This window comes from Eptesicus fuscus, chromosome 18, assembly GCF_027574615.1.
Source record: "Eptesicus fuscus isolate TK198812 chromosome 18, DD_ASM_mEF_20220401, whole genome shotgun sequence".
NCBI lineage: Eukaryota > Metazoa > Chordata > Mammalia > Chiroptera > Vespertilionidae > Eptesicus > Eptesicus fuscus.
In genome coordinates this window covers 31898849-31917297 of record NC_072490.1, presented here as the reverse complement: position 1 = coordinate 31917297, position 18449 = coordinate 31898849, and the positions used below count along the sequence as shown (strand labels likewise).

Sequence of the window (18449 nt, the reverse complement as noted above, 5' to 3'; positions counted from 1 at the left end):
ACAAGTGCAGCCATGAGGATGATTTCATGCAAATCCAAGATGACCAGGACACCAGGACTGCTTCGGAACGGAGGCCACAGTCAGGGACCACTCACTCTATTCCCTCGGGGCACTTCTGCTTCGCTCTGGGACAGGTGCCACCCTCAGTCTGCTGACCAAGCATAACTTTGATTTGCACATGTCACAGAAGCTTCATCAGCATCCCCCAACCTCCAATGTGGCCCCTCAGCACGCAAACAGGAAGCCAATGGGCCTACGTGTTCTTTTCTATCCAGGGAGCAAGTCCCAGCCTATAACTAGCCATTTCTTTGGCCACCTTGAGTCAGGTGCCCACCTCAGGTCCAGACCCAATTGGGCAGGGGAGCTCGGTCATGTGGCCTGAAATTCGACCACCAGGGCCAGTGAGTAGGAAAGTACCATAACCATGTTTGTATCACAGTGTCAATAAGGCCATAGATGTGGAGACCCTGAGACCCTGGGATGCCCTCAAGCTTGGAGCCTGACGGGTGTCTGTGTCTTCTGCTTTATCTCCAATAGTGGAAAAAAGGTGGGGTTGCTTTTGGCTTTTTTCTTCATTTTTGTTTTTCCTGATGCACTGTATAAGGAGCCCGGACTCTGGAGGTCTAAGTCTGACCCCTTTGTCTTCTTGCTGATACTGCAGAGTCAGGGACACTGACAGGAAGATGAATGAAGCTAAGAGTGTCCCCATGGAGCAAGGCCCGGACCCTGACCTCGGGAGCACTGTGCCCCCTCCTGCCGAGTCCAGCAGCTGTGGGATGGAGCAGAACCAGATGATGGCAAAAGAGAACAGTGGTGACTAGGGAACAGTAGAGAACAATGGACTGGGAAACCGCTCCTAGGGAACAGAACCACCCTCACAATGGGGGGAACCACTTTGAGGGCGATTAACTCAGAATCTTAGAAGACTGGAAATTCCTACATTCAAGGGTTTCTCTCAAGCTTTCTCTTAGTGCCAGCACTCCAGCTTTCTAACATAAAACTCCACATCCCTCCTGTTGGGTGACCAGCTCCCACCAGTAACCAGGACCTTCATGGTTGATCACATCCGAAGGAACTTTTAGTCAAAGGCAAACCATGCTGGTTCACCTTCCTGAATGCCCCTGACTCTTCAGCCTAATTGATGGAGAAAGGCCCACAAGTCAACACTGGTTCTCCCTTAAACATTCGTTTGAACTGGAGCAGGCCAGGGTCACTGGTGAATAGCCTCCGACCCCCATTCAGACCCTGGAGCCCAGCCCCTGCTATGGGTATTTACCTAGGACCCTCACCCTCTTTTTCGCCTTGCCTGGTCACCTCTTGCTTCTGCCCTCCTCCCTCTGTACTCTCAGTCTCTCCTCCAGCCATCCCATAGCGGGCATCCCCTTAGCGCCTGGCCACTGAGCACAGGAGCAGCTTGCCTGAGCATACTTGAAGAGTCTACAGCTGCTGCCAAAGAGCCCTTTCAGCCAGACTCCCACGGGGAGCTTGGGACACCAGGACTAAGCCTGATCATGATGGAGGAGAGGCAAACAGTAGAATCTTTCAGATGAGACGGGCCATCCTAAACTGACCAAGGCTAAGCTGCCTTGCAGCAAAAATACACATGACCTTCAACATGAGAGAAATTAAAATCAACAACAACAAAAGGCCAACACAGACAGACAGCTTCAGGAACTCTGAGAGCCAGGAAAGAGGGTAATTTATGAGAAGAAAGATTTGGAAGGGTTTGTGACAGTTGTGAGAAAAAATTCAAGGCCAAGACCAAAAACCTGGGAAGCTCCCTATTCTCCTTCCAGCAGTGTAGTTCCACCCTAGAAAGTAGCCACCTACCATCTCCATGGCTGGAGAAAGGCTTTGTTCTCTTCTCAGCAAGGCAAGGGTTTTGTGTCCCAGGCTCCTGGAGCCCAGAATTTATGAATGACCTCTGTCCACCTAAACAGGGCTGAGATCTGCCTCCTGACCTGCTTGGCCATCAGCACATAGAGGAAGGAGTACACAATGTGAAAGGGAAACAGTAGAGTATATGCAATGCCCGTGCTGGGGTAACCAAGAAAGAGCCCCAAATAAGCCCCTAACACCATACATTCACTGTCAAGGCTGGCAGCTGCCAAGCTGGCAGAAGACAACCAAGGAATTAAGCCAAACTAATACTCTAAACCCAGAGTTATGGATATGTCAGGTCTTTCTCTCTCCAAGTCTGCCTGGCAGGCCCTGCAGCACCAGCAGAATCAGGACCATACGTGTGGTCCAAAAAGCCTTGCTGATCCTAGAGACTAAAATTGGAAACTTTCATTGTCACCCTCCCCAAAGATGACAAGCATCAACTTGACCAGGTCTTCTGACGTATTTACTGGTTGTTGTGCCCTCACCCCTCAACATTTTTGAGCTTTTTTGTTTTTTTTTTGTTAATCCTCACCCGATGATATTTTTCCATCAATTCTTAGAAAAAGTGGAAGGGAGGAGAAGAGACAGAGAAAGAGAAACGTCGATGTGAAAGAGACACATAGATTAGTTGCTTCCCACACATGCCCGGACCAGGGCTGGGGGTTGAGCCTGCAATTGAGGTACATGCCCTTGACCAGAATCAAACCTGGGACCTTTCAGTCTGTGGGGCAGACACCCTATCCCCTGAGCCGAATTGGCTATGGCAGTGGTCGGCAAACTCATTAGTCAACAGAGCCAAATATCAACAGTACAACGATTGAAATTTCTTTTGAGAGCCAAATTGTTTAAACTTAAACTTCTTCTAATGCCACTTCTTCAAAATAGACTCGCCCAGGCGGTGGTATTTTGTGGAAGAGCCACACTCAAGGGGCCAAAGAGCCGCATGTGGCTCGCAAGCCGCAGTTTGCCGTATTGTTCAGCTTTAAAGCAACTTCTGTATTACTTCGATGAGTTCTCAAATCGCATCTTGCCTATAGCTGGAAACCCTTAGGTCACAGTCACTATAGTGAGGGGGAGAATTCGTCATAGGGCTGGAGGCCTGGAGCCTGCAGAGCCGGGACTGAGGGCTCCACCACAGGCTGCAGACAGGTGTGGGCGCTGAGTCTAGTTCTCACTTCCCTGTCTAATCTGAACCCCACCATCTGCTCAAAAATTGGGCAATCACAGATCATATCAACAAAAACATTCAACGACACAATCTAATTTGTCACTGAAAATAGAACACATTTGTTTACTCACTATCTTTGAATTAAATCATAAACATAAAATACCGACTCCCATATTTGTATAAGAAAGATATCTCAAACAAAGTTGCCTATGGCAGTGTGACTTCTAAAAATGGAAAAATATTGTAAACAATATAAATATACAAAAGTAGTGAAATGGTTATATAAACCGTGATACAACTATATGATGTATAATTATGCCTACACTTTAGTAATATTTTTGAATATGTTCTAGTCAGCTTGGAAGATATCTGTGGAAGTGAAAACACAAAGACTCTGAACCATATATACTATGATCCAAATTAATAAGAAACTATGATCTATATGTGAACAGAAAAAAACATCTAGCAGAGTCTTAGGAGTGAGGGTTGATTTTGTTTTATCCTGCATTCTTCTTAGTAATTTTCACATGTACATGAATGAATAGACACTCGGCCATGTCTTCCTGCTTTCTGTTTATTCTTGATTCTAAAAAAAAAGCTCAAAAATGTTGAGGAGTGAAAGGTCCAAGACAGTGCCCAGACTGCAGATTCCAGAGAGGTCTGAACCTGATTCTCTGCAGGCCCTGCTATGGTGTGGCCTCTGAGGCCCAGTGAATGCTCAGAGAGCAGTGTGGAATACCAGGGAGCACCCTGCCTCTGGTCCTCAGAATGATCCCCAACACAAAGCAAGACACATTTGCTGTAGGTTGATAGAGATGGCTCTTCTGCTGCCAGGATTGGCACTCAGAGAGCCACGGGGCAGGCCAGACAGAAGAAGGCTGGGTCCAGTATGGTGGTCCTGAGATTGCTGGATGGGGGAGTGAGGCCCAGATGTGGTTATTCTATTGTCTCCCACATGGAACTCAGTCATAGACCTCTTTTATGGTTTTTGCCACTGCCATAAACTACCTAAACACTTATTCCCTTACATTATTCTCTAAATGGGGGTTTAAAAAAAATCTCAAATGAATTTATTTAAAAGAGAACAACTGAAATGCCAGCAATACTTGCCTCAAGTAGAAAGTACCCTAAATAAAATACAGCAGAATATTAAAACTCTAGCTCGACACTGTATGGAATGTTATGAGATTGAGCTTGCTTTTTTGTCAATAAGAGAGATTAGCAAATTTTGAGAGGTGTTGAAGACTCTGGACCATCCCACACTGCACCTTTCTCCTTGAATAATCAGAAAGATTGGAAAAGAACTTAAAAAGGAACTTAAAATGAGATTCACCCTTCTTTAAGGGTGAATAAAAATGGGATTCACCCTTCTTTAAGGGTGAATAAAAATCCAGGTACATATAAATCTTCTAATGCCAATGAGCTATGTCTCACACACACTGGGCAATTGGCAAGGGGGAAAGAAGGCAGGATTTGGAGATGGAGTGTCTGGAACTGAGGGACAGAGCTGATCCATTCTCAGCTAGAAAATCTTGAACAGTCACTTAATTTCTAAGTCCCAATATTCTCATTTGCAAAACAGAATCACAATAGCTGGCCTGCCTGTTTCACAGGGTTGGTGTGAGATTCGGATGCAATATTGTGTGTGCAGCAGCTGGCACACATATGTGTGTCTCTCTGTGTGTATATGTGTGTACGTGTTTATGTTCATTAATAAAAGGGCATATGGTTCACAGTAATCTAAAAGTATATCTTGTAACTAATCGATTATTCCACAGGGAAAATTATAGGTAGAATGTAAGGAAATTTTATTTCCAAATAATATTTATAGAGTTCTGCACAATTCACAAAACAGTTTCTCCTACTTTACTTAACTGATTGTCACCACATTGCCACACAGCCCAGCAATTTAGGCAACATAGCTTGATGGTGACTGTATCAAGCCAGCGGATGACTGTATCAAGCCTTTAGACCGAACTCCAAAGTTACTTTTCTCCTTTCCTTAATGTCATTATTGCAGATTATAATCATATCACTATAATCAATTTGAAATGAATAAAGCACATGTGGCTTATTGCTGATAATAAGAACTATGATTCCTCTGATTATCCCATTATCATTGTGAAGATTATCAGAATTATGATGTATTGGCCATCTACTGGCTTCCAGAAAGTGCTTTTGGCACTTTGCATTCTTATCTTATTTAACCCACATATTAACCTGGGAGGACGCACTGTGTTTACTCCCCATTGAAATATGAGGAAACTGACCTGCATAGGAGTTCAGTAACGTATCTGGGACCATACAGCCAGTCAGTGGCAGAGCCTAAATGTAAAACCATGGGCATCTGGTCAACCAGCTGTTCACAACCAGCATTCCCTTCTCACCATGAGAAACCATGGTGCTGCAAGCCCTCAGGGATGGTCTGCCATCAGGCACCTGTGGGGCCCAAAGCACACAAACGGGCCCTGGACAGGTCCCAAGACAGGGGCAGAAAAATGTGCAGAACAAGGACAGATGGAGTTAATCATGCAGAAAAGAGCACCTCCTGCTGCAACCAGCCAATCAAACCGGGCCAAACCATGTCCCAGGCAATTTCCTGGGCCCAGCCTGAAAAGCCAGCCAATGATGCGTTTCATTCTCTGCAGCCCTGTCCTTACAAAAGACAAGTCCAGACCGACCCAAAGTGGACAAATGGATAGTTCTATTTTCTCTGAGCAGCAGTCTAATTTCCTTCCAATTTTAAAGTCTCCACAATTTCCTAACAGGCCTCTGTGGGGCTCATATAGAAATTAATAAGTTCAAAATGTACCCAATTTGCTTTCATTATCATTTTTTTTTTTTTTTGCCATGCAGTGGATAGACTTTTCATTATTACTCAAGGATTTTTCTGTATCTGATTCTTCTAGAAGGTCATGTCCACTGGGCTCAGATACTGGGTTGAGAATTGAATCAGGTCTAATGGACTTAACCGAGGTCTGAGGGAAGTCTCATTGATTAAGAGTTGGTGCCTCTACTAATCAGGTGGGGCAGGTACAAAAGGTAATATATATGAATAGGAAAAGGGACTCGGAGCAGGTGGAGAGGTGCAGCCCCACAGCTAGCCTGCTCTGGGATACCGAGCAAGTGTCGGGGTCTCTCTGTGAGTCAGATGTCTTATCTATGAGACAGGCAGAGAGAAGGATCTGGAAAAGAAAACTAAACTTTATTAAACTTCTACACCTTGAATCACTACAACATGCATAAAAGACAGTCTTTAAATTTAATCAAGACAGCAACCCTGGAAAGCTTATATTATTTTACAGATGAATACGGTGAGGCTTCTGTAATTGGTGATTCCATTATATTGTCACTAAATCACTTGCTTGTGTACCATTATTGGGAATGTAAACTGTACAGCCACTAAAGAAAAGAGTATGGAGGTTCCTAAAAAAAGTAAAGATAGAACTACCACAGGATCCAGAAATCCCACTTGTGGGTATATAAAATCAGGATAGCAAACAGATATCAATGCTCCCATGTTCACTGCAGCATTATTCCCAATAGCCAAGATATGAAAACAGCCTAAGTGCCTGCCAATAGATGGAAGGATAACGGCATATATGTGAATGCAATGACGAGAAAGAAGAAAATCCTGCCATTTGCTACAATATAGATGGACCACATTGAGGATATTATGCTCAGTGAAATAAGCCACAGAGATAGACAAATACTGCATGGTGTCACTTATATGTAGGTTCTTTTATATGGCATCACTTATATGTGGTATCACTATTATATGGAATCATTTATATCACATACATGTTATCACTTATATGTGGACTCACTTACAAGTGGAATCAGCTTTGAAAGCCAAACTCACAGACACAAAAAGTAAAATAGTGGTGACCAGGAGGGTAGGGGACATAGGGCGATGTTGATCAAAGGGGTAAAACTTTCAGTTATAAGACAACTAAGTTTGGGGAATCTAATGCATAGCATGATTACTATAGTTAACAACACTGAGTTAGATACTGAAAATTGCTAAGAGAGAAGATCTTCAATGTTCTCACTACACAAACACATACACATAGTGGCAATTATGTGAGGTGATGGATGTGTTAGGTAAGGCTATGGTTTAATCATTTTACAGTATGTATACTTATCAAATCAACACATTGTATACTTTAAACTTACACAATGTTATATGTTGATTATATCTCAAGTTGAAGAAAAGAATTTTAAACTATAGAATATTAATTGAATAGGAAGGCATTTATCCACTTAATCAGTTGCAGAACAGTATTTAATAAATGGTGTATTTTTGTTTTTTTTAGTGGGAAAAATAAGTTATAATATTGACTATAAAGTAGAAAAAAAGTAGAAAAATGAGTGGAAGGGAATACACTAAAATGTTAACAGAGGCTCTAGGGATAAGAAAACATTTTTCATACTTTCCTTGGTGCTTTGCTATATTTTTCACATTTCCTACAATAAACACTTATTATTGTCAAAATCAGGAGCTATACAATAAAAATTATTTTAAATCCCTGCATTTATATACAAAATGGAATCATGCTTTTTTATTTAAACAAATGACACTTTACATAGAAAATTTTCTTTAAAATTTTTTAAGGGAGAAGTGGAAATCACAAGAAAAACAAACAAACAAAAATAATACAAATGGAACCATCGCTCCAAAGCTTCTAGCTTACTTCACAGGCTAAATTGGAAATCCAGACCAGTGGGAAAGGGGTGGAAAGGGACAGAATACAAGAGCAGTTGATAAGGGGGGACTAGAGGCTGCAGTTTGACTTCAAGGAGTGATGGAGCTGGCAGATATGAATTTTTCAATTTTATGAGAATGATAGGGATCTGAAATAAATCTGTATTTTCTTTTTAAGATAAATGTTTTAAAATAAACGCTTGCAGCATAGATGGATGGCTAGTGCCTATGTTCTGCCTTAGAGCTAATCATAAATAACATGGAGAAAAATAGCTTTGACCATTTAAAAAAGCATCTTTATTTTTTGCTCTTAAGAGCTTGGAAGATTATATTTTGATGCATTAAGCAAGAATTTTTTTTTTTAATACAGCGGCAACTATCAGGGGTAATATAGAAATTGCCTTCAGATGAAAATAACAAGTCAGGGCTTGGTTTAGAAGTAAACCTTCATTTCAAGATGTGCCTGCAAACCCATGGGCACATACGATGGTTAGAATACAAATTCAAGTTTAATGGCATTTGTAGGTTTATGATTTAAGGAAAGCCTTTGGTGACGCTTCAGGTAAAATTGATAATTGTCCTTGAGGCCTACCTCCAAAGAAGGTAAGTGATCTTTTGTAAATCCAAACGTTCAAAGATCAGATTTGCTTGAAATGGTTCTCCTCCACCCCTGCCCCACCCCACCCATTTTGGTCTGTACATTAGAAAGCCTATCATTGGACTGCAGAACAGTTTTTCAACCACTTTCATTTCCTAGTTCACTAAATGATGAAACAGGGCTACACGGAGGGCAGACATAACAATCAGACACCCCCTCATCCCTTAAAGAGCTAGCCTCACTACACTAACGTGGCTTAACAGCATCCATTTGCTCACCATTTAAAGTGTCACTGGTTTTCTCTGCTGTGTTTTATTTTATTTTTTTAAAATATATTTTATTAATTTTTTATAGAGAGGAAGAGAGAGGGATAGAGAGTTAGAAACATCGATCAGTTGCCTCCTGCACACCCCCCACTGGGGATGTGCCCGCAACCAAGGTACATGCCCTTGACCGGAATCGAACCTGGGACCCCTGAGTCCGCAGGCCGACGCTCTATCCACTGAGCCAAACCGGTTTCGGCTCTGCTGTGTTTTAAATAGGGATCACACAATGGGATGGGAAGGTGACTGAGAGGGCCTGCTGGGTGGAAGGAGCTCTGCACATGGGCTCTGGGGTAGCAGAGAGGTAGAGGGAGCCAGGAGCCCATGGCATGTCTGGAGAGGGAAATCGCAACTCGGCTCTGCATTCTGACCTGATCCATCAACATAAACCAGAATCCTCCTTTTTTTTTATGCTCAATCTCCCAATCGCTAAAGGTTATGTCTGATTTTTTTAAGCACACAGTGTATGCCAAACCCAACATGTTCATAACCCAAACGCTTTTGCTAGTGTTTGTTTTAAAATCTCATTTCCGGGGATTGTTAAGAATGGCTGATTAACCCTGATACCGTTTAGTTATGTCCAAGAAAGAGATGAGTTGGAATAGTCCCAGGCTGGCAAAGAGGTGGGGGAGACACCTCGTCTTTTGTGGAAAAGACAGTGAGGGATTTATACTTTCCAGTGGAATCTGGTTGAGCTGAGACTCAGGACGGCGGGAGAATGAATGGAAATGTCCCAACTCCACACACCACGGAAGTCACAGTCAGGTGGCCGCGGTGGTTATCATTCAACATAAAATCAAGATAAAGCCTTCTTCTGAGAGCCCAGAGCATCTCCCCCGTGCTCTGCAAGAATGCCTATGGGTTTGTCTTCACAGAAGGCTGAACTTGCCCCATTTAACCCACCCCTCGCTCCTCACTTTATAATATTCTGTAATGAAAAAAGGCCCTTCACAAAGCTTATCTCTTCAAAGTGCAAAAGAACCAATTTTTTTTTTCCTGCCCAAGGAGCTCATAATGTAGCAGACAAACTGTCAGAAAAAATAGACTTCATCATGGTGAAAACCTCAGCCCGGCACCCATCTATCATAAAGCAATCTTCTAGAAATCTTGAAAACCTTCATTAAATTTCCTGTCTGTCTCCTGACAGTTATAAAATGTTAACAATATTACTCATGATGCAGGCATCTTCAGGAATTCTTTGTTCGGTCTCTCCGCCCCCTGCCATCACCCATCCCCTTCTCTTTGCCAAAAATCGATGGAAACATGAGACATGGCCGTACTCTTCACACACCCCACCCGGGACCTGGACTTTGCAGGACGGAGAGGAAGTAGTCGTAGTCGTGAAGACAATGAGCTGCCCACTGCGAAAGGGCACTGCCCTTGGGTTCCTCCTCCAGACGCAACACCCGCTTTGATGCTCAAGGGCACGGCTCTGTCCCACCTTTAGCAAATATTTCCTGGCCTGTTTTCGTTCCCTTTCCTCTTGCCAATCTACCAAGCTACAAGTTTGCACCTGTCCAGGATATGTGGGTAGTGGGGACAGTGGTCACACACCTTCTTGTGTCTGTAGGTCATCTTTCTAGAGATGATTCCCCTACGGAACTTACTGGCCCAACTTTTCCAACTTCCAGGGACCACTTCAGCAATATACCAGCCCTCAGAAGAATAAGCCATAAGCATCTTGCATGGGAAGCGACACCAAGGACAAAAACCACACGGAGATACAGAATCCACACCAGAAATCAGAAGAGGCGGACAGCTTTGGAATCGCAGGCTGACCTGTAAGACGCACGGCATAGTGACAGCAGCTATACAGCTGGCGCCTGGGCCGTGTGAGGGTCCCCAGCTCGTCTCCACAGCGAGCCCAGCCCAGCCAGGCTAAGCCGCCACCTTACCTGCGAAAGGAACTGGTGCGTCTTTGTCCAGGGCTACCAGAGGTGGGTCCAAAATGACTGTATCGTTGTTCTCAGTAATGACTCCATGATACGATGTCTCGATCCATGGCTTGTGCTTGTTGACTATGGGGGGGAAAAAGATTGACATTGAAGATCATCATTTGAATAACTAATCCATAATAATAATATTAATATTGTACATGTATCCAGTCCTAGGCTCTCATTCAACCACCATAGAGCCTGTTAAGTCTCATTTTATAGCCAAGGATGCTCCAGAGAAGTAAAGAGAGAGGTGCGACAGTTCGCCCCAGGCACACAGAAAGTGAGGCCAGCACCGAGACGCAAACACAGTTTGTGGCTGTGGACCTTTTACCTGACCTTTTACCTATCATGGACCTTTTACCTGACCACAACCCCATTATTTCTATTTCTGGGTGCCCAATATAGATATTGTCCAAAATAGATTAAAAGCTTTCATTCTCAAAAACTACCATCTATTAATAGATGTTTCAGAGTTGAAGTCCATGATCAATCAACAGACTAGCAGATTATGGCTGTGTGCTAGGATTTCTAACCTTATTTCTGACTTCAGCCTAATGTGACCCACAAGTAGAAACTGGTACTGCATTTCATATACATACATGTATGTATAAGTACCAACATATCTGTAAAGATATAACAAACATTTGACTATTTCCTGATCATTTAAAGACCGTGTTATCTAAGTGATCTAAATTATCCAACAATTTAAGTTTCTCTTCAATAATTTGACTAGATCAGTGGTCGGCAAACCGTGGCTCTCGAGCCACATGCGGCTCTTTGGCCCCTTGAGTGTGGCTCTTCCACAAAATACCACGTGTGGGCGCGCACGTACAGTGCGATTGAAACTTCGTGGCCCATGTGCAGAAGTCGGTTTTCGGCCTGGGCGAGTCTATTTTGAAGAAGTGGCGTTAGAACACTCAAGGGGCCAAAGAGCCTCATGTGGCTCGTGAGCCGCGGTTTGCTGACCACTGGACTAGATAAATGATATATTACCTAGTGAACAATTAATACACTTAAAATACGTATCAAATATACGTTACTGGTTGAATTGTGTCCCCAAAAGCATAGGTTGGGGTCCTGACCCCCAGTATCTTGAACTATGACTTGTTTGGAAATAGGGTCTTTATGGAGGTAATCAAGTTACAGTGAGGCCATTAGGGCGGGACCCAATCTACAATGACTGGGGTCCTTATAAAAAGGGAAAAGTTCAACACAGAGACAGACATGGGCACGGGGAGAGCGCCACGGGAAGCCTGGAGTTGTGCTGTCCCAAGTCAAGAAGCCACCAGCAGCCAGGAGAGAGCGTGCCGAGCAGGTATGGCCCTGCTGACCACCTGGTTTGAGACTTCTGGCCTCCAGAACTGTGAGACAGTACATTTCCGTTTTCCTCAGCCACCCAGTCTGTGGCACTTTGTGAAGGCGGCCCTAGAAAATGAATACAAGATACGTACAGTCAACAGTGACTAATGAAGGGTCCAGAATTACAATGAGACGCGCCCTTATTGGTGTAATATTCCTGTGTGAGAATCTAACCGATGAATGTTCCATTTCTGCCAATTCCATCACCTTGATTTGGTCCTGGCCCCACTGTCTCCTATCCAGATAGCAGCCATGACTGGTCTTCCAGTAAGAAGTCTTACCCCACCCCTAATTCACCCTCCACACTGGCATGCTGAGTGACTTTTCTAAAATATTAATCTGTTTACTCAACTGTGAGTGCCTCGGTTTGACCTTTTATTCCCCACGTAACCTCAGGTGCAGAGTAGGTGCTTTAGAAACAAACAACAGGTTAGCGGGAGCTCTAGAATAATCAACGGATAGGATCCTGATGCCAAGCCTCACCCCCTGCTTCACAGTTTAAAAGTGTCATCACATACATAATGCTCCACACAACAGCTCGAGAGGTGGATGTGATTATTATAAAGCAATGAAGACACTACTTCCACAGGTGTGACTTTCCAAGATGACCACAGCATTAATAACCAATAGTTGAGAAAACCAAAAACTCTTCCATACTCCATATCCAAAAAGCGCGCACGCGCGCGCATAGACACACACACACACACACACACACACACACACACTCATATTATATGTTATACACATTCTAATATATAACACCCATTTTAATATATATATATATATATATATATATATATATATATATATATATATATATAACTAGTAGCCCGTTTGCACAAAGATTCGTGCAATAGACCTTCATTCACCTGGCTGCCTGCACCAGTTTTCTGCCGGCACCGGGGACCCAGGCCTTGGCTGTGGCCACCGCCTTCTACCTTCTTTCAGGGTCCCGGTGCCGGCAGAAAACTGGTGCAGGTGAAAACTGCACCCTAGTGTCCCTGTGACCCGATCGCAGGAGCGAGCCGACCCCCCAGGTCGGCTCGCTCCTGCGATCAGAGCACGCACCCGGCTGGCGCCCAAGGCCCGGAAAGCCCCGGGCGGCTTCCCGGGCCTTGGGCCCCACCGCACCCCAGCGTCCCTGCGACCCGATCGCAGGAGCGAGCCGACCCCCCAGGTCGGCTCTCTCCTGCGATCGGAACAGGCACCCCACTGGCACCCCGCTGGCGGCTTCCCGGGCCTTGGGCTCCGCCTGCGCCCCAGCTTCCCTGTGACCCAATCGCAGGAGCGGGTTCGGCTGGCTCCTGTGATCGGAGCAGGTGCTTCCCTGCAACGGTTTCCTGGTGGGCGTGGTTGATGGGCGTGGCTTGGTTGGTGGGCGTGGCTTGGGCGTAGCGAAGGTGCGGTCAATTTGCATATTTGTCTATTATAAGGTAAGATGTTTTATTACATATTTTTCAGTAAACATGGCAAAGCAAGAGCTTCTAGATTTGACAACAGCCTCACTGCAGTGGCTCCTGTGCCTCAACCTGAGCCACCTTTTTGCTCCTTCTCACCTATTCCACAGCATTTATGAACTAACCCAGCAGTAGTTTAGTGGGACAGGGACATATGCCTTGCTATTCTCAGGTCTTGTCCCCATGTGTCCATTTCTGCTGATTGAATCACTCCCAGGGCAGACAGCAGCTCTGTCTAGGGCAGGTCTGAAAGGGGCCGCATACTCATCCATGCTCACTTGTTGGTCTTTAATCCAGTGCTTCATTATGGACCCAAAATAATTACAGCCACCTGGGCTGTCCCCACACTCCTTTGCTCTTTTATTAGCCATCACCACAAATGCAATGTAAATAATTTGCAGCTGTTGAGAGAAATAATCTTTTTTCCCCTTTCATTAAAGCTACGGGCCTATTCATTAGAAATATGGCCAGAGAATATGCCAGGAGCTCACCCAGTGTTTCAGATTCATTGTGCCACTTGGCTCAGTGGTAGACCACAGGATCCAATCACAGTTGCTGGGTTTCAGCCACGACTTAGCCAAACCAGTTGGCCACAAAGACTTTTTACTCTCTCACCTGTAAAATGGGGAATATAACACCACTCACAGGGTTGTCATGTCACTCAGATGGGCTGGGCACACACTCTGATGTTCCATTACTCAGACCCACCAACCTGCTCTCTGGGCGGTGACAGTGTCTGCAGGAGAGGTGATTATAGACCTTAAAGTTGAGGTCTGGCTCCCTCTTAGTGGGAATAGGTTTCTTTCCTTCTATCTACAGCCTGCCTCTCTTTTCTCCTATCACTACTACAGCTATTTGAATACCTATCATATATTAGACATTTTACATACATTCATTAATCCTCACAACAACTTTATTAGTATCTCATTTTGCAGATAGGAACTGAGGCTCAGAAGGGTTTAAATGTTCCCATTTTGGAAAATATGAATGTTAACATCCCTAAATTGTTCTTATGTCTTTCCCACTTTATTTATATATATTTTTAAATCCTCACATAAGGACATACATGTTTTTTTATCCTCACTGAGGATATGTTTTTATTGATTTTAAAGAGAGAAGAAACCGGGGGCGGGGGGGGGGCGAGAGAGAGAAATATCGATTGGCTGCCTCCTGTACATGCCCTGACCTGGGATGGAACCTGCAATCTACGTATGTGCCCTGACTGGAAATAAAACCCATAACCTATTGTTATATGAGATGACACTCCAATCAATTAAGCAATTTGGCCAGGGCTCTTTCCCACTTTATAACTTCCTTCAGGTCTATCTCAACTTTTGTTTTGTCAAGGTCGATAAACATTTGCATTTTGACATGTAACAAAAATTAAATCATTTTTTGGTTTCTCTATAAATCAAATCCTCAGGATTGCAAAACCAGTAGCTTAAATTTACATTATCTTGACTATGAAGATATCATAGATGGCTGAGCCAAGTATTTTGCAAGCATTACTTTTCCTTCTTACTGGTCCAACAGTTGTTCCAAAAACACTACCTGAAGAGCAACGTTGGAAGTCTTACACTACCTGATTTTAAGAGTTATAATGATACCCTAATGAAGAGAGTTTGCTATTGACATGAAGATGGACATATAATGAAAAGAAGGAATACAGAGTGAAGAAACAGACACACAGACATAATGGCCAATTAATTTCTGACAAAGTTTCCAAGATAATTCAATGGAGGAAAAAGATGGTCTTGCCATTAAACGCTGCAGGAAAAATTAGAACCATATCCAAAATTACTTTTTTCAATCCTACTGCACAATCATATACAGAAATCATCTCTACATGGATTTTGGTCCTAAACACAGGAGTTAAATGATAAAAGAAAGCATAGGAAAAATATCTTAAGACCTTTGGTTAGGCAAAGATTTAAAGGGGCAAAATAAGCATGAACCATACAAGAAAAAATTGACCCATAAATATCTAATTTTTGAAAATCACACTTAGAAAATATTTTTAAAACCAAAGAATGGAAGAAAATATTTGCAAAACGTAACTCATAAAGGATTTTTACCCATACATATAAAGAACTCTTGCAGCTCAATAATAAGACAAATAATCTGTTAAAAAATGGCAAAAAAAGAGAGCAGACCTGTCACCAAAGTAAATATATGAACAGCAAATAAGAACATGAATAGATGCTCAACATTAATCGTCTTCAAAGATATGCAAACCCACAATGGGATGCCAGCACCCCTCCGCTGAATGGTTAAAATAAGACTGGCAATCCCAAGTTCTGAGGACAATGTGAAGCAACTGGTCCGTTTGCTGGTAAGAATGTAAAAGAAGACATTTTGGAAAATGTTTTAGCACTTTGGAAAACAGTTTAGCAATTTCTTGTAAAATGACTCAGCAATTCCCTTCCTAGAATCTATCCAAGAGAACTGAAAACATGAATTACACAACAAGACTTGTATGTAAATGTTTATAGAATCTTTATTCAAAATAGTGCCAAGCTGGAAACTAAAATGGCCATCAACTAGTGAAAGGATAAACAAATTTCAGTATGTCCCTATAATGGACACACATTCAGTAATCAAAATAAATCACCTATTGATTCACACAACAAAGTGGATGAATACCCAAAGCATTTTGCTGGTGAAATGAAGTGAAAGAAGTCAGATACAAAAGACTACATGCTGTTTGATGACATTCATATGACATTCTAAGAAATGCCAAAGGATAAGGACAGATAACGGATCAGTAGTTGCTAGGGTCTGGGGGCAGGGTATGCTTGTAAGTGGGCACAAGGGAACTTTCTAAGATGCTGGAACTGTCCTGTATCTTTTTGTTGTTGTTGTCCTGCATCTTGATTGTGGTGATGGGTACACTTGTCTGCCTTTGTCAAACTTATCAATCTGACATTTCAAAATTTTATTATGTGTGAATTATGCCTCAATTAATATGGGGCAAGAATAAAGTCCTCATTCTCAAGGGACTCTCAGACTAGAGAGGGATCCATGATAAGGAAATCATACAATCATAACCTATGGTAGAAGGTCAATAAGAAGAGAAAAAGCAGAGTACTATGGGAAAAGAGAGGGAAAGCACCAACTCAGATGGTAATCCAGAATTACTTCCTGGAAAAGTAGATTCTAAGTCATGAGCAATAGGAATTAAGCCAGGATGAAGGATGTGGAGGATCCCAGACAGAGGAACATGCATAGGCACAGGCCCAATAGGGAAAGCACCTGGTTCACCGTGGGGACAAATGTGAACAGATCCATTTGGCTGGAGAACAAAGTTTGAGGGGCAAAGCCAGCCAAGAGGCTGGACAGATAGGTAGCATCTACATCACCCAGGGTTCACTGGCAAGCACAGACTCATCCAGAGACATTTCCAAACCCTGGCTTCATGGAACACTCAAGAACCATCTCCTTTCCAGAGAGAAGCAATGGGTGTTGATCCTGTGGCTTAGCTGTTATTTCTTACTTAATCAGTTCCCTCCCCTGACAAATGTTTTCCCTTTTTGTTCCAAGAGATTGAAACCAATCAGTTCATGCTTTGCTCCATTTAGATATAACTTCAGAACTGACTTCTTCCATTCTTCACAAGATAATAACCCTCTTTGCTACAACTCTTCTTGAGCCTGAGCTCTGTCATACCATGCCCCCTTAACACTGCTTTTTTACTCTGTCTTGTCCTTTTCTCTGTGATGTTTCAGTATCTAGAAAATGCCTGTGCTCACACAGAAGAAACACCAGTGTGATATTTCTGCTCCACTTATGGAGAAATTACTAGTATATCTCCCACCCAACGTGCCCTTAACTAAAGCACAGACGCATTCTTGGGAGCACACCTTGGCTCTCTTCTCTTTGCTCCCACCTCTGAAAAGGTGCATTAATACTCAATGCAAGCATCAGGGCCAAGTGGCTGATGGTTTACCCTTTGAATCTTTCTACTTTCATCCTGGAGTTGACCCTCTGGCCATTGCTAGCTCCTTGATCTGCAGAACTCCAATATTTCTCGCTGGGTAAAGTAAACTGTGAGTAAAAAACATGCTATACTGACTGCAAAATGCTCTAGTGAGGTTAACTACACCCTAGTAAACAGGTCATTCTAGACATTAGGCTGGTCCCTATCCTGTCATGCCCAACTCCCCCGTCTAACCTGATCCCCTGGTAGAGCTATGTAGACCACTGTGGACATCTAACTCATGAAGAAACTGATGGGTAGAGTAGGCTGGGCCAGTTGATTAGAGATTTAAGTTTTCATTTAAGAGACCCAGAAATTATAATTTGCTTGGTGACGGGCACATGAGAAAAAAAGTTCAGAAGGAGTTGTGACTGGCATTCATGCAATTATCAGTCAAGGTTTAGGGGAAGCTGAGAAGCCATGAAAATCAGAGGAAGCTAATCTTCCAGGACACAGAGAATCTGAGAGCCAACACGCAGAGAGAAGAGAAGCACCCCAGCAGCTGCTGGGGTACTGGAGGCTCCCACTCCTGCTTTCCAATCCAGGCCCGCTCACCCTGCATGGACGTGTCAGCCTGCCATGGGTGTCTGAAGTCGCCAAGGGAAGCCTTTCACTAGTTCTTCTCACAACCACCGGTTACAAAAATGCGTACTAGTTTGAGTGGGTGTCCGTTCTTGCTATAAAGTGATTCCTAACTACTATAATTATAATAGCATTTTTAAAAAGTCATTCTATTCCCTACTTCAGAGTGAGAGTGGGAGTGGCCTGTGTAGGTGAGTGGTAAGCCTACTAAAGGCAAAGCTGATCCTACACTCCCCTGCCTGGGATCCATCAGCAACTCTCTGCCCTCGACCACAAGATTAGGTGAAGCCACCAAAAGACTTCAACTCCCTCATTTACCCATGCCGTTGCCTTCATGGTGACATCTATTCCTCTCCTCTAATTCCTTCCAGAGTCATCTCCAGCCCCACCTCCTCCACTTGTGCTCCTCTGCGCCCCCACGTCACCCTGTACTGCCTGCTCTCATTGCTATTAGCTGCTT

General features: G+C 43.5%; 1 protein-coding gene across 1 annotated transcript in view; it reads right to left on the bottom strand.

Moving 5' to 3' along the window:
• Positions 1-18449, bottom strand: part of CLSTN2 (calsyntenin 2) — a 347351-nt gene that overhangs the window by 314053 nt on the left and 14849 nt on the right. The window contains exon 2 of the mRNA XM_054708150.1: positions 10574-10696. Within this exon, the coding sequence (XP_054564125.1) occupies positions 10574-10696 (123 nt within the window). The remainder of the gene's footprint in view (positions 1-10573; positions 10697-18449) is intronic.